This window comes from Anas platyrhynchos, chromosome 7, assembly GCF_047663525.1.
Source record: "Anas platyrhynchos isolate ZD024472 breed Pekin duck chromosome 7, IASCAAS_PekinDuck_T2T, whole genome shotgun sequence".
NCBI classification, from domain to species: domain Eukaryota; kingdom Metazoa; phylum Chordata; class Aves; order Anseriformes; family Anatidae; genus Anas; species Anas platyrhynchos.
In genome coordinates, this window is record NC_092593.1 from 29311040 (window position 1) to 29328358 (window position 17319).

At 42.2% G+C, this 17319-nt stretch overlaps 1 protein-coding gene across 21 annotated transcripts in view; it reads left to right on the forward strand.

Moving 5' to 3' along the window:
• Positions 1-17319, forward strand: part of HDAC4 (histone deacetylase 4) — a 233279-nt gene that overhangs the window by 126487 nt on the left and 89473 nt on the right. For 17 of the 21 annotated variants that reach the window (XM_027461718.3, XM_027461717.3, XM_072041163.1 and 14 more), the window contains 3 exons: positions 4423-4573; positions 8878-8998; positions 14622-14743. In XM_027461718.3, the coding sequence (XP_027317519.1) occupies positions 4423-4573; positions 8878-8998; positions 14622-14743 (394 nt within the window). The remainder of the gene's footprint in view (positions 1-4422; positions 4574-8877; positions 8999-14621; positions 14744-17319) is intronic. The other 4 variants (XM_027461716.3, XM_027461712.3, XM_038182536.2 and 1 more) reach the window with 2 other exon arrangements.

Here is a 17319-nt window from a genome sequence, read left to right on the forward strand (position 1 = left end):
TGCTAAAGGAGCACCAGAAACACTACCTACAGGTACAGTTGAACATTTGTGCAGTTTTCATAAATAGTGGAAGCAGTGACATTAAGCATATGCAGGAATCCCCATAGTTATAAATATTTACAAATATTTAGTTTGGCAAAAGCACCTTGCTCAGATGTTCCTAGCTGCACTCACTAGCGCAGTGTGCCTGCTTGTCACACGGCAGGCTCCTCGAACCGATAGCTGAATTAGCCTGAGCGCACGGGCTTTCCCTTGGCATATATCACTTCGTATTTCACAAATATTTAAATTTCCTTGCAGTTCAGCTAAACACACCACTTCAACTGCGCACAATTAACACACAGGCGTTGCGGCGGCGGCGTTGATTCCTGTGCCAGCGAGAGAGACCCAGTGCACTGCGTGGCATGTGAGCGAGATTACGCACAGTAATTAATAATCCTTATCAGAGCCACCTAAGCGTCTCTTGGTGTGCCGTGAATTGCAGCTCGAGAGATGCTTATAATCTCCTAACTCAGGCAATTTCCAAAAGACCCGAGCGTGGGAGCTTGTGTCCCGCTGAAACACAGCGCTGAAGCATTTTGCCTTTAGACATCTGTAGGCTGTTTTTCCACTGAGATAATCAAGTGGAGGGTAAAGGCCAGGCCGAGCCCAGAACGTGTGGGCATTATCTTGTCAGAGAAGCTGAGTGTGGGGTGCGGGAGGGGGGACCAAGCTGCTCTGCACTTAACCACACGCAGCGCTGAATGTTTGCTACCTGTTAAAATTTGCCTTGATGGCTTTAACTGAAACAGAGAAGCTCGTATTTTTCAGAAGTTTCAGTTTATTTTGTGCATAGGGCAGCTTTTTGTTATCAGATTTCCTGTTTCTCCTGTTTAGTCAGTCCTCAGTGGGTTCCCTTGCTGTTTACGGGTCTTTTTTGCGAAGCAACAGCAGACAGAGCCTTTTTTTTTTTTTTTAAATCAGAAAATTAAATTGCAAACCCTCAAAATATAAAAGGGAAACTGGGGCACAGTCTAGCATCAGGAGACTTCTTAAAGCTTAGGGTTTTAAAGCTGAGCAGGGCTTTTTTTGCCCCGAAACACACCATGATTCAGTGTGATGGGTCTGTTCCCCATGGCTTTAATATAACAACACGGATAACAGCATCAGCACGGATGAGCAACACGAGCCTCACCTTGGGTTAGCATCACAAATCCTTATCCACGGGCCTCGGAGTGGGTGTGAAAGCCGCGTGCGGGCTGTGTGGCAGCATCGCCAGTGCCGGCACACCCTATATTTCCTGTCAATAGCGTCTGGGTCGTTGGTTTTCAGCCCTAATTGTGGAGAAATATTTGTGCTGTGAGAAGACATCACAGTTCAGACGGAGCCCCACAGCGGGTTTCCTTCAGTCATTTTTCTGAGGCTTCAACAGACAACAACCAATGTCAGGTTTCGTTGGTACAATTGGGGGGGGTTGATTAATTTTTTTATTCTTGTTTTTCAACTTTGAAAAGGTTTGAAAACTGCATCAGGAAGGGTCTTTGTAGAAACCGGGGTCAAAATTGGCCGAAACAATACATGTCTAATGAAATTTCTCTAAGCCACCCAGCTACAAATTGTTTTTTTCATTTACATTTCACTACAGATGTCAATGAAAGCACAGTTCCTTCTAAAGCATCATAATGTATGTAAACCATTGCGGGAAGCATCGCATGCGAAGCCTAGGAGACTGCAGATGGAGAGAAAAGGCTCCTGATTTCATAAAAATAACAAAACCTGTTTTAACATATTGTGCATTAAATATTGTTCATTTGCATACTTTCTATGGCTAGGTTATAAAAGCCCACCATGTGGTGGACTTGTTGGAAGTCTGAAAAGATAGTCTTTCTCCAAATGGAGATGTGTTAGTGGAAGCTGCTGCTTAATTATAAAACAAAAATAACTGTTTTTCTCTGTGTTGTGTTTTTTTTTTTGTTTTTTTTTTCATTCTTGGTATGCGTGTGTGTTGGGTTATTTACTTTTGTAGCTTTTTAGTCTGATTTTTATGTTGTTTACATCAAATTCAATGGAATTAGGAAGGGAAGCATAGGTGCAAGCGCTGCAAATTCTGCTCGCTTGGGTTCGGTGTTGTACAACAGTCTGCCTGCTTGGAGCCAGCAGCAGCAGGGACTCCTCGATCAGGGTTTCCAGCAGATAGCCAGGCAGATTGTAGAGTGCCACTTAGATTATTTTTTTGCATCTTTATATAGAATTGTATAATTTTATGTACAGCCTAGCCGCGGCTGAAACTTTGATAGTACAAATGTACAATACCACAGATTAAAACGAGGAATTGCTGTCAGAAGCATAAATAGAAAATCTGAAAAAAGGAGAAGGAAAAAAAAAATCAGTGTTTGTGGGGTGGAAGTCTTGCATACACATGCACATATGTTGTCAGGGCTTGAAGAAGGATGGAGTGAGACATGCTTGTGGGGAGCAGGTTCCCTGCCTTAATAGCCTTGGCCTGGCCCCGTCCCTTTCCACCTCCAGGATTTCGTGAGCCTCGAGCAGTGGGTGGCATCGGAGCACAGACCCCCATTAAGCCCAGGCTTGGAGAAGTCTCATCGATGGCCGGAGCGTATGCAGCATGAAAGGTTTTGAAGGTTAACACTGCCAGCTTAAAATCAATCTGCTAATTTATAAGCTGCCAACATAAAGAGTGCGGGCCAGCGTAAAGCGAGCGGGACGCCTGCGCCAGGCAGCCGGCGTGCTCCTGCCTCCAGAGGGGAGTGCAGGGGAATCGGAGCAGCCTGGGGAGCTCTGGAGTAAGTGTGTGTCTTGCTGGAGAGGGTGCAAACAAAACTGGGAGGTGGGAAAGGAATAATAGTGCCCTTTCTTAGGATAAGGGAAATTGGAAGAAAAAAGCCATTTTCAGTGGAACTCGAGGTTTTTCACTGGGGAAGCCCTGTGCTGGGGGAAGCGCTTTTTGCAAGCCCCATGGAGGTCCATTTGCACCTTGCCAAGCTGCAAGGTGCTGAGGTTTGCTGCTCATCACCTGCTTCTCTGGCTGTCAAAGCATGGGGTCTTAGCACTGGCAGGGGGCCCTGTGGGTTGACCTGCTGCCTCTGATCCCCCAAGAGATCCCCTAGGCCCACGGAGGATGCTTCAGGCTGGGGAACGCCACCCCACACACATCCACCAGCTGTGCCTGGATTTGGAGACCCAAGGGGAGACCAAGGGGGTAAGAGGGTGGACAAGGACAGGGGTCGAGAGGTGTAGATGGCAGGGGGAAGCTAATTGTGGGCTCGGAGGGTCAACTGGCAAACCTGGGGGAGAAAGCATGTTAAAAGTACAGCTGACACCTTTTCTCAAGCCTCATAACTGCCTCTCATCGTTCTCTCCTCACCAAGTGCTGCGTCCTTCACTATATTTTATATGAATGCGTGTACTGAAACCTGACTTTTCCTAATCATTCTTATTTCCTCTTAGTTAAAAATAAAAAATATGTATCTGTGAGTGGCAGGTAGAAGTTACCCATCGTGTTGACTGTTTGCTGTGTGAAGGCCTTGTAGAAAAAACACAGTGGTAAACCAGGCTTCGGTGCTTCGACTCTTGGACACCCCCCGTCTGATGAAAGCTTTGCAAATCCTGCCCTTAATTAGGCAGCCTGGCTCTCAGTTCTTCCCATGGATATGTGCAAGTTGAGAGGGCTGGGGAGAATCCTTCCTTGAGAGACTATTGAAAGATTCCTCTCTAACGAAGCAGTTCTCTTATAATTAAGCTCCGAAGCGGGTGGTATCATGCCCACAAGGAAGCCAAGTCCTTTTGCATTTAGCTTGGGGTGTGAGATTCGTGCAGCAGACGGGAAGTGACCGGCGTCTGATGAAGTTAAAGCGATGCACTGAGAGACTTGTCCCGGTGTGTGGGAACACTTCTGCATACACCGAGAGAGAGAAGGACCTTTGGAGAAACCAGTGTGCAAGGTCATATAATTAAAGGCTTATTCAGAAAAGCATGCGCACAAGGGAACTGAACTGGTCTTGCAAAGCCGGCGTTGGTGATGGCATATTTTGGTTCGAGCGCGTGACCGGGGAGCTCAGTGATGTTCCCTCAGAGAGTACGTGTAGTGAAGACGTTGTACTGGGGGTTTTGGTTAAAACACTCAATAAAGAGAAAGCAAATGTCCAGCTGAAATAGCAGGCAGAAAAGCCGAGCCAAGATGGACTTGCAGTATTTTGTGGTGGGGTGGGGAAGGATCCACGTGTGCCAGGTTTCAGCAGGACAGCATGAAGTGAACCAGAGATCAGGCTACACAACATGCAGAGCCTCTGCATGACAAAAATGCCATCTTTCCTGTTTCTGTGACCTAAGCAGCGTTGTTGTTGACTGATGGTGACTTCTGTCTTACCTTCAATTAATCTGACTTTGTTAATTTTTTCCTTTTCCCTCGTCCCTTCTCCACAGCAGCAGCAGGAGATGCTGGCAATGAAGCATCAGCAGGAGCTGCTGGAGCACCAGAGGAAGTTGGAGCAGCACCGACAGGAGCAGGAGCTGGAGAAGCAGCACCGAGAGCAAAAACTTCAACAGCTGAAAAACAAAGAGAAAGGAAAAGAGAGTAAGTAGCAGAAGCTCCCTTGTTTTGATGATGACAGGTAGAGTAAATGAATGGAAGCCATAAAGCAGCATTATAAAGCTGAAGAAGCCTCCCTGATAGCCTTTCTACAGGGCCTGGCTGCACAGGAGCTTGTGTAAACGGTTAGGAGGTACTGAGGGTAAAAGAGAAATTTATTTCTATGCTTTATCTTCATTTTTGTCTCACTAAATGCCGTTTTAGCGTTTTTCAAAAGGAAGCGTATCATCTCTTTATTTGATTTAACATTTTCTGAAGTATTTTTGGCAGCATTCCTAATGGAGGCAGAATATTAAAACCATAAAATACACCAGATGCACGCTGCTTTTCTTTTTCTTTACTTTTCTTAATTTCACTCTTTTAGGATGTAGGCGAGTTCTCAGTTTTTAGCTTTAAAGTGTTTTCATTCAGAAAGTACTTCTTTCATGAGGTGCAGATTGTGGTTGGCTTTCCCATGTGCTATTATGCACTTGACGAGATTCAGTAAAACGATTATTGCCTCACAAATCCCCTTATCAAAGACACTTTGCTTGCTTGTTCCGTTTTCTTTTAGAAGTGAATGGAAGGAAAAATACCTTGCAAAGTTGTACTATCAACTCGTTAGGGTCTTCATTCCAAATGACACAAGGAAGCCTGTAATGGAAGCAGCAGAGAGGGCTAAATGGTCCCAGGAGATGAGGTACTGTGTGGGGACCAGTGACAAGATAAAGCTCCAAGAACAACTTTTCTAGCAGGAAGGGGCTGGGGTCTAGGAGACAGGAAGGTGGTTTTTTTTTCAGAAGGTTGAATTCCCCACTGCCTGCGTATGCATCTTGCAAGGACGAGCTGTTGAAGCTGTATTCAGATGAGGGAACGGGCAGACCTACCCCAATATCTTAGCAAAGCGGTTCATGGGAGCTCCAGCACGTGTGTGCATTTGTATTGGGTTTTGTTTGTTTCTTCTAAGTGTTGGGAAAGAAAGCAAAGGGTCAGAATTGAAAGAAAAAGAAGCAGTGTGACTTTCAGGAGTGAGTAAAGGGTGATGACAATGCAGGTTGGCTTCTTCAGCGTGCAGCTGGCTGCCACAAGCGATTCCTCCCGTTGTCCTCTGGCTGCTTTCTGTTGTTTTCCAAAATAAAGGCAGTGAGTTTGAACTGGGTGAGAGCTATAAGCACGTCTACTTCACTCTGCTGTTCTCATCAACTGTTGATTTGGTATCGATGTTTTCTATGGCTGATACCTGTCTATTCTCATTAAGATAATTTACAATAAACAAAAATTCCTGGGTCTCTTGTAAAATGACAAAAGCATCTGAAGCACCTTTTGGATGAAACATAGGTGTAGAGGGAAGAACAGAACTTGGAGATGCTAAGTTGAAGATCCAGTTCCCATGGCTACAGTTTTATTTTTAAAATACTTTTATTTAAGAAGTACTATAGTGTATAATCATTATAGCAGCTAAGCTCTCAAGAATACTTATTTTTCTCACATCAGAAAGTTTTGCTAAGCGTAACAGTTAAAATTGTCCAAATCTGAAATGAGGAGTGTGTAATAGATGAAGAATATAGTTTATTTTCCATCCTTCCTCCATCACTGTAAGAGAAAAATAGATTGCTTTGTACCTTCTAGAAGTCAACGCTCAAATAGGGCTAGATTACCATAATACCAGATGCTTGCTTTCTCATCTCGGGATCCTTACCCCATCCCTTGTGAACCGAAATCTGCTATCAGAAAGCTTTTGATCAAAAGCGTGTCTCTAAGAAAAGAAGGAAAACCCACATGAAACTAAAGGGGTTTTTTTGCAGGGTAAGGAGTGATAGATGGTTGTCCTGTCTTTCCACTGCTACAATTGAACCTAAAACCAGTCCTGTGCATCAGTGTTTCCAGACAGGCCTAATCTGTCTTCCCATCTCCCTCCTTCAAGGCATGGACCATTCAACCCCTTGCTGCTCAGGCAGCCTTTGACTGTGGCTTGTTTTAGGCTTTCTCCTACAGGCTGGCTGGCTACGATCAGCCCACACTATCATTAAGGGCTTTCTCTCATTAATTTCCATTTGTTCTGCTCCTCTGTTCTTGCATTGTGCAACCTCCTCCTTGCAGGAGCTTGGTCCTGCTTCAGACCTCCACTATTCTCTTCCCACTGCCCCTGCCTTGTCCCATATTCAGTTGTAGTTTGATTCTGGGACAGGATATAACCTCTTTTGTGTTTTTTTTTTTTTTTTTTCCCCTCTGGTTGTAGCCTGGCTCAATCCTTTGGCTCTCGATCTCTTGATTTAGACCCATCCTGTCTGTAGTGCTTTGCTCATCGGGGCTCTCTCCTGTTTGCAGTCCTTATCAGTTGATCTGTTCTTTGCTCCCTGCTCCTCTCAAACACATAACTGCCTGCCTTGCAGCTTGGTTCTCCACACCATGGGCAGCTGCTGCCCCAGCCAGTTCTCGTTCACCAGTTCCTTCCCTCTTGTCCTTCTTTTTCTCTGCCGTGGTCTCTCACTTCTAGGGTTCAGTGTCTTGCTTCCTGCCTGTAGAAGCAAGATACTTTCCATACATACGAGCTTTGCATGTCTGGCTTGTGCTCTTGCCCTCCTTGCCTTTACCCCTGCACAGTGTATAAATAACATCATGCATGGGCCAGATTGTGCCTTTTTGCCTTTGGCTTCCTCCTCTTTAATGTCTGCACCGGGGAATTGCAGAGTACTTCTGTCTGTATCATATCACTGCATATATAATATATATATAGAGATAGATATATTTAATCTTTCAACTCTCAAGGGTCAAGAGCTGAGTAATGGTCAGAACTCCTTGCATGATGGCTTTGTCCATGGCTCCAGCATTGCCCAGGAAAGAGGAGGCCTACGTGTTTTTATCCTGTTAAGCATATGTGGGGCTCTTCAGCTTCTAGTTAAGGAGGAAGACGTGCCAGGGAAACTTTTACAAACCTCAGGATCCAAAAATGCTTGGCTTCAGATCTTCTAAATAATGGCAGATTTATCCAAAACCAATAGAACCCAGCCATGTTTGATTATTTTTAAAATGTTAATAGATCAAAGATGACACTTTTTGGAGAGATAAGGCCTTTATGCATGAATTTGTCACCTATTCTGGTCTAGCCATGTGGCTCGCTACACGATTTTATCTCCAGCTCCTCAGTTGAACTTCCTGCTGGGGTGCATGCCAAACCTACGTTTTGTAGAACTAGTGAGAAATGTGGGGCTCCAAAAAAGCAATTTTTCAAGCTTTTCAACTCTGCTTCAGTGGTTGAGCAATATTACATCTTCAGGCACTGCTTTATAGAATTATTGCAGTTTACTTCTCTTGTGGAGATCTAAAAAAATGTTTCCCTCGTCTGTCAAATGGCACCACATTGTTGAGCAGGATCCAGGAGACAAAAGATCACCCTGTCGTATTTTGAGTTTTCTACTCCCAGAAGAGCAGACAGTTTTCCTGGCCTTTTCATTTTCTTGTAGCCCAGATATTTTCCTTTGGAATTCGTGGTTTACCCTGTGGTATAGATGAACCATCATTTTCCACATGTTCTCCTTGCCAAACTTTCTATGCATTACTCCATCAGGAACTCTGCCTGCGAATCTGTTCTGTCAACTGAATGATAATTTTAATCCATCATCACAGTAAAACAGACTGGTCTCTATTGTGGAGGAAATAATGATTAGAAATTACACAGTTGACATTTTAACTCTACACTACAAAATTACTGACTTTTTTCTTTAAAAGTTAGATTTTCTATTTGAAGAAATAGATTGCACACTTGTAAATGAATTGGAATATTATGTAGGTCTTATTGTACACAGATACTTTTGAACAAAGAGGTCCTTATTTACAAGATTTTTCAAGACAAAATCTACATATGAGACATTCGTTTCATTCCCCTTCTGCTTGCAGATGTGACATTTAAAAACTTGAGTGTACGCAAGACCTTTTCTTAAATACCTTTGATTAAAAGAAAGCTGGAATACCTAGTACAAGTGCTTTATTCGAAGTGTACTTCTATGCGAGTGTAAAAATCCTCTTCAGAAATCTTTTATAGAAAAATGATAAATCTTTGATTAAATCTCCATTTTCAAACATAAGTTGTGATTATATGCAAAGCTAGAGGGGGGGTGGAAAGAGAGCTGCTTACTGGAGGCACTTTGTTCTTCTTGAAAAAAAAGTTCTTCTATTGGACTGAGAATCAAAGATCTAATCCTGAATCCTTTTAGAAATTTTAATTTTTGAAGTATGCAAATTTTTGTTTCAGCTTTTGTCCAAAGTCAATTCATTAAATAATCTTTTTGTTTCTGTTTTTGACATTTCAGGTGCAGTGGCAAGCACAGAAGTCAAGATGAAACTACAAGAATTTGTGTTAAATAAGAAGAAGGCTTTGGCACACCGGAATCTCAACCACTGCATATCCAGTGACCCTCGCTTCTGGTATGGGTAAGTGGTACTGGGCTTATCTTTACGATTCAGCCGGTGCCACCTTTTTCACAATTGCTGGAATTGTGGGGAATAGACCTGATGTGTTTACTCGTCAGCTGTAACAATGATAGAACTAGGGTTTAACTTTGCTGATGAAATTACCAAAATTAATTTTTTGTAGGGTTTCAATGTGAATAGTTTTAACACTTTCTGTGATGTTAAGAGTATTTTTGTGAGTAGGGGTCTTTGCTCTCATTTTTATTCCGTGATTTTTCAAACACATGTTCTACCGTGAAGATCAACCTTTATAAGTTGTGTAGATTTTTACTTGGGATTTGGTTCATCCAGGTGTTATGAAATTTTAAGAAAATGGGGAAATTAGGTTTTATGTTTAGTGAATTGCAACTCAAGGAAGTTGAACTAGCAGTGTATGTGTAAGGGTTTTAATGCTTACTTCTCATCTTAACCTCTCAAAGATGGAAGTTTTGTTTACTTGGTTCTTCTCTGTAAACCGCTGGAAACTTGAGGTACACTCCATCCCTACTGTAACCATAATTGCCCTGACATCCACATTTTATACTGAAAATTTTCAACTGTGGGTCTATTGAAAACCCAAATGTTATGTGGAGTGAGAAGATAGCAGGTGATATTATAATTATGTGGAAACAATGACTTCTTTGATTAGTTCTAATACACCAAACAGCAAATATAACCAGTGTTACAGGTGGCATTGAGGTACAAGTTTCAGTTCCAGAAATTCACTTACTTATTGTATAAAAGAAAATCTGAAAATTTGAGATGATTAGAAAAAACATTCACTACTAAAGCATTGTAAATATCTGTCTCTCTCTCTCTCTATATATATATATATATATAAGAAAAATGTTTAGGATGTTGTCTTTAGTGACCATAAAGTTTATGAAATTTTGAAAGACAAAAGCCAAGAAACTTTTGCTGTGAAAATTGTGTTCAAGTTGAGCATCTGATAATGTTTTAAGTCTTAAGCAATAAACATGTATACAGGGATGATGAGTTTGTAGTCAGATGATGTTTCCAAAAGTGAGAAACTAAGCTGAAATTAAATTTGAAAGACATCCCAGCTATGAGCCAGTACAGAAATGCTGAAGTGTAGTTGGCAGGAAAATTCTAACATTATTCCACCAGGGTGAGATTGAGCAATTTTAATACGTCTGTGAAAATCTCATCTGAGACTTCAAAATTGTATGGTTATGGCACTGGTTAAAGTAGTGAAACATTGGTAGTTTATGCAGAGGTAAAGTCCATTGAGTTGGTGTCAAGGATATTAGAAGAAATAGGAGAAACTGAATTTCAACCAAGACAACATAAATCATTTTTTCTGAGATAACTGATTTTCCACTGTTCTTAATTGAGACTCACCATGAAAGTTGGGGATTTTATTAAAAGCAGTTGAAGACCCTGTGAGGCACTGTGTTCTCTGCCTTTTTTTTTTCCAGTTGGTTAAAATGCCTAACTTTTAATGCTAAAAAAGATATTAAATTAGAATTAAGGATAGTAAATGAATGCTTACTTCAGAATCTTTGATCTTTTGGCCTTAGAGAAAGCGCACATAGAATTGTCATCATAGATGAATTTAATCTGTTAGAAAAGGGAAAATAAATTCGGGAGTGGTCAGAATTCCTTATGTTTTGCACACTTTTCAATTAACTTCTTTTTCCAAGCATCCAGCATCCAGAGAGGAATCAAAGAGCAGCAGTCTGTAGCATCGTGCAAGTTACAGGGCTAGCTGTGGTGGGAGAGGTTATTCAGCTGTTGTGTTCCAGGTTTCAGTCTTTTTCCCACATTGTTTCAAGCTAATGCTGAGACCCTTCTGAATACAGATGTATTCTTTAAGGTTTTTTGTGGCCTGTGTTTATCTAAAGATCCCTCTCCAGTGATGCTCCAGAAGTGCAACACGTAGAGGCAGCATACAAACTGTTGCACAGGGGGCCATCCTCTTATTTTCAGGCTTGCCATTCCCTCATCTTCCCTCCATCTGTTTCGTGGTGGGAAGAGGAACAGTGCTTTGCTTTCTAACTCAAGGCATGGAGAGGGAAGAAAGAGCCTCAGAGGCCTCACAAATCTTTCTAAGGGCATGCTTCAGTGATAAGTCGCAGGCAGGCAGACGTGAGCTCGTTTTGCCAAGCCTTTGAGGAGGGCAGGCAGCAGCAAGGCTGTGGAACTGCAGTGGGAGGTTTTTAAATGAAGCCCTTCAGTTGTTAAGGGACAAGCTGAAGATTTTAGTTTCCATTCTATTTAAAAAAAAAAAAAAAAAAAAAAGAACACACACAGAAAAAAGAGAAAACCTTTAAATTAATTACGTATTAGTATTTATTTGTATATCATCTCATAGGTTACCAATTCAGTTACAGAGATATTTACGCACATACTTGTAATGTGATTTAATTGGGTGGTGTTTGGATTTAACACACGCAAACGAGGCTTGCAGAAGATAGACTTGCTGCTCCTACTGTGAGCAGGCAAACCAATTAAATGGTAACAGATGCTGAAATAGTCTCTTAAATGACACGCCTGCTTTTAAGCACTTCCTTTGGTATTATTAAGGTTTGCGAATTCCTTTAAAAATATTTAAAAGCATTGCTTGAAAACAACAGATCTCTTAAGGGTATTGAACACCGCAGCAGTTCTGCGTCAATGCCTTTGACATGAAATACTCACATGTGAAATAGCGTTTGTGTCGTTGCCCTGACTCGCTTAGCCTGGTTTGGGTTGTCCATAGAGCTGTGAAGATGCGTTTACCAACAATATCTCACACATCCTAAAACTTCACCCAATGCTGTTGCCGGTACAGAGCCGTTGAGTGTTTATAATCAGTGAACATTTTCTAATGAATCACAAATGTGGAAGGACATTGATACCCACAGACCCCTCAGATGCAAAGCAACTGGTTGTAGGGGTTTTGCAGAATATGGTCATGGTCCGAAGGATCTGCTACACGAAAGGAAGATGTGATGCTCAATACTATTTCTTGGAGGCTTTCACAGACGTCTTGCTCAGTCTTCAGATCTATGCTGTTCAATCTATTTCGTAGCCTCTTTAATATATGCAGCTCCAGTCTATATGTAATTGTTTAAAATTGCTTTGTGGACTATAATTTTCAGATTATGTTAATGATAGGCAACAAAAGAAGAGGTTCTTTTGAATTTCATTGTCAGACTGTCCCTCCTGTGGATTCTGAATCTGCTGGACAGCCCTGCTCGCAAGAGGTTTGGCTCTCGAAGATACTTAACATAAATAAGAGTGGCTTAACAGGAACATAGACAGAGCACCTCAGGCTTAACAAGCAGGGCTATTATTTCCCTAGGAAGTTTTCAGAAATGCGCTTGGGAAGTAGCCACTCAACGCAGCAACAATCATGAAAGGGAGTTTAGCTGAGTATTTGCATGTTAAGAAGATAGAGAGAGATAATTACACGTTAAGTTATTCCAGCATACATGCATGTTGGCATTCTCTGTACCCAAAGCCTTCTAGCACAGATACATACGTTTGAATATATATTCAGTTTGCATTGCATGAATGTGTTTGAAGTGTCACGCATGCTTTGCTGCGTGCGTAGGTTTTTGAAGGACCTCACAGCCCAAAGAACAGGGAATGTGTTATGTGAAGGTATGTACTTCCAGGAATGCCTGCAAACTCGATTTAGGATACAATTTCATCTCTTTCAAGACCTCCGAAATTCTTGAACAGGCATGCAGACCCAGTGCATTTTGCTCGAAGCAGTGTAGGGTGTTGGATCCCAGTCCTCGAGCAATATAATGTATTCATGTTTGCAGAGTTAAATATCTGTCATTCAGCAACTCCAAAGCACATCTAAACAGGCCCTTTGAGTTCCTGCGCATTCCCTAACAAAGTGATGAAAATAGCTTCAATGTACATGATTGTTCAGCTTAAGTCATGATTTAAAAAAAAAAAAGAGGGGGGGGGGAGAAAAAAAAAAAAGAAAAGTCTATTGCTTGTATAGGCAAGAGCAGAAATGCCATTGTGTGACATGGTGGGTTTGAGGGCTCTTGGCTTGCAGAGCCTGGGCTTCCTGTTTGTGAAACATCTCTCTGTGCAGCCTTCCTATGGTATGAGCAGATCTGGGCAGAGAAAGCGACTTCTGTTTTCGGGAGGGATTCAAATATTTTTCAGTTTGGTTCTGTTTTGATTTCAGGTGATGATTAAACTGAGCGTGCATGTGGGCATTTATTGGTGCGAATGTAAAAAAGTACGTGCAAAGATGTGTGTGAATGCTAATGTATAATACAACAGAGTGAGGACAAAAAATTATTTAGCCTGTGTTTACAGAGAAGTTTGGAATATAAAGGGGGGAGGATTAGGAAACCACAGTGAATCATACTGCTTGCTAAGAGCTGTTGGGATGAGAATCTTGATGTAGATATTTGAATAAACTTTTCAGAGGTTTTTGTAACAATCATGTAGAAAACCTGATGCAGTTTCCTGGTATTTTTTTTTAGTCCCTTATATTTTGAAGGGTATAACTTTGTATTGGAATTGATACAATACTCATCAAGCAGCCTACCTCTCATTGGAGTTTTCAGAAGTTCAAGGAATTGGATGAATTGGTATAATTTTCAAATGGGAATGGCTCATTTTTGATGCTTAAAGAACCTTTTATAGCAGAATATTTTAATCAAGGTCTCCAAGAATGCCTGATTATTAAACAATGTAGAATTTCAAATCTTCACTCCTTTTGGTGAAGTGCTTGCTTGGTGTTGTCCCATATTGTTTAATCATTTAAAGAAGTAAAACAGGGTTTAAGTTCTGTTTATTTGAATTTACAATGTAAAATTGTTCGGTAGCTGCATGGCTGTCACCTGTATCGCTAAGTCACTTACTCTGTTGATCTGCTAACATAAAAAGTTTGGAGATTTCCAGAAGTCTGTACTGATCGGGGTTCAGTAGGAAAGATGCAGCCAGCAAGCTGGTAGGAGGTTTAGAAAACACTTTCATTATTTAATATCCTTAGCCAACAGCATGTGATTTACTTCCAGCAAGCAGCCTGCTCAAACAAAGCTCTAAATTATCAGCCTCTACAAGTTAATCTGGAAGGGTGTTGAGTACTTTGGCCCTGTCACTGCGAAGTGCTTGGGTGAGGATACGGCGAAGCACAAGGCAGAAGACCCCCTATGGTTACTGCTACCCAGCTGATATATTTGGCCCCTAATGTGCTCATCCTTTGGTTTTATTCCATCCTTAGGCTTTCTCTCAGGGTTTTATTCAGTAAGGGAAATTGTTCATTCGTGCTGTGGTTGAGGGGAATAACGACACCCATGCTTAGCTTCAAGGATATAACTTACCAAAACCCAGCTCAAGTACATGCTTGAAGTTATGGTAAAATACCTTAATGAGTTGTGCCTTGCTCAATGGGATAATTCTTCTGCTGAAAATTAAGCATATGTTTAGTTACCTCTCTGTATATTAGACTTTAAATGATCTTTCAGTTCTTTTCAGCATGAGCGCCTAGAGTGAGAAAGCTAGTGCCAAGAGATTTCCCTTTTTGTTGTTCACAGAGGAGCAGAGAAGGTGAAGCTGCTTTTGTTCCCTCTGTGTTTCACTTGGGTAAAGTTTCTCCCTTCTCTTTCTCTTTCCATCTGTGTAGGAAGACACAGCACAGCTCTCTGGACCAGAGCTCCCCACCCCAAAGCGGCGTATCTGGCACCTACAATCACCCTGTCCTGGGCATGTACGATTCCAAAGATGACTTCCCACTCAGAAAAACAGGTAATGCTCACATTGATGTTCTGCGCTGCCTACTGTCTTTACTGTGACATGCTGCCCTTATTTTGAAAAAGGAAAAAAAACAAAAAACACTTATGTAACCAAAAAGCTGTATTTCATGGAGTGATTTATTTAAGAAGCACTCACTCCACCCTGCTCTCCCTCTCCCCCTTTCAGCTGTCACTGAGTGAGCAGTGTTAGAGGGAGCCTGGGATCGCTTTGGGTGTGCAGGCTTGCAAAGCTGCATGCAGAAGACAGCTTCGTTATGTGTCAAAGTTTGTGAGATGTTTTCACAAAGTCAGAACTAATACAGAGATCTGCGTGTCTGAAGTCGAAGTATGTTTTGCTGAGTGAGAAAAGTACCAAGAAAAGTTCATTTCTTCTGGGATTTGCATTTTATATACAAGTTTATATTTAAAATAAATAAAAATGTTTCTGCCAGTCAAAGCGTAGGGACTTCCTGCAAGGGTTTTGGTTCACACCTAGACAGTTATTTCTCAGTTAGGTTTTTCTCTGCATGGTGGCTAAGCAGGTCAGTTATTTCTCAGCTATATATTATGTAAACCAGCTTGTTTTGGTTGGCCGTGGTCCTCAGCTCCATATCACATGCCTAAGCCAACACAGCCTCAGCTTCTAAGCCTGCAAACTTGTGATCGTCAGCAGCTTCCTTCGGGGAACAGCTAAACTTCGAGGAGCTCACCCCAATCTGGGGAGCACTGCTGCTCACATGGATGGTACAGACAGTGCGGTGTGTTGGAAGCTGCTTCGGAATAGGAAAAATCTTTCATTGGAGGATGGAATAGGGTTAAGAGGAAAGCAGAGGTGTAATTCAACTTCACACGTTCTGCGTGTGCTGCCTAGGTGTTTCTCAGGTATGCTTTGTGGATCTTCAAACGTGCAGGGGTGAGCACTGGTAGTCAAAAAGTGTGTCATCCTTGTGGTAAAGAACGGTGATGAAATGTTAACCAAACCTCCCTATGGGTTTTCTGGTGCCTTTGCTCAAATTAGCTGCCCTAATCAGTTCCAAAGAACTGGCTGCACCCCTATTTCCTCACAGTTTCTTCTGGTAGTTAAAAGTAGAGCAGGTCTTTCACATAGAGGGAATGTTTCAACACAATTCTCATTATCTCTGTAAATTGTTGTGAAGGTGTTTTTTTTCCTTCCTCCATCTGACAAGAAAAAAAATAAACCTCTGCACTCCTGCCCTGTGCCTCCTGCCTCCCAGCTCTGTGCCTTAGAAGAGCTTTTGGTGAACTTCTCTTTCTGGACCATAGCTCCTGTCCTGCTGGATGGACCTGTGGATGAATTCCTGGCTGCCGTGCAGTAGATGGTCTTCCCTGTCACCAGGGTGAGCTGGGTGGAAGGTGCCAGACACTTCAGCTGCACAAGAATCAATTAAAAATTGACAAGCCCTTTGCAGGATGGAGGTTCTTCTGTTCTTCCTGTGCACACCCTGTGCCTTTGCTTGGGGCTGCTGTCAAGAAAGTGAGCCCTTTCTGGAGGACTCCAAAGGCAGAGTTTAGAAAACAGGATTTGCTGAAGGACAGGGCATCCTCTAATCTCTGCTTCTAGATAATGACAGACCGAATACCACGTTAGGTGCAGCAGACGCTGCTGCATCATCAGCGCCTGGGACAGCCGAAGAGACGCTGTCTGGGCTTCAGGATGTGGCCTTTCATAGGGAGGGTGAGTGCTGGTGGAGGACTGCCCTCAAAGGAGACTTCCTCCAGTTCTAAAGCCGTCAAAGCACAAAGATGTGCTTTGCATACATGCCTGCCTGGCAGGAGAAACTGCTGGGCTGCTAGCAGCCCCTGTTGCCTTTCACTTCTGCTCTGCTGAAGGCTTTCAGTCTCCTCTGGGAAATCACAACATTTCCACACAAGGAAGCATCCCTTGGCATCGTACCCGTTGCACAGGGCCTGTGGACAGCGTGATTCCAAGGCCTCTCTAGTTCTCTTTCTATTATTTTCGAAACCAGGCGCTTCATTTCTAGGGAATGTGTGTTAGCACCCTCACAGCATAAAAGGTCTTTGATCAAAAAAACCTCCCTTTCTCATCAATGTAGGGGTCCTTCCTTGTCAGTTTTAGTTTGAGGATAGGTTGCCCTTCTCACTCCAAATGTTCTAACAGTGTGTTTCTGCAGGAAAAAGGAAAGAGTGTCTGCACATCATGCCCCTTTTCTGTTTCCCAGACTGAGTTCCGAATAAGACTCTGGCTGATAAAAGCCCTGTCAGACAGGGTGAATTAAGGATGATAAATCTATCTAATAGCATTATTAAAAATCATTGTTATTTTAAAACAGGAAGATACTTAGCTGATTTTGTTTTTCCAGAACACTGATGCTTCTTCTTTGTGGGCATTGGCATTAATCTTTTGGGGATTGGTATGCGATATGTACGCGTTCAGGTTGCAAGGTTCAGGGGAGATTTTTTTTTTTTCTTTTATTTTCCTTTCAATGCAACAGCACTTCAGTCTCTGGCACAAAGATATCCTGCAGAAATCCCATTGCCAAGAATGTTAAGTTGCTTGGAGAAGAAAGACTCCTGAACAGTCTGGTGTAAACAAAAGGCAGGGAAGGC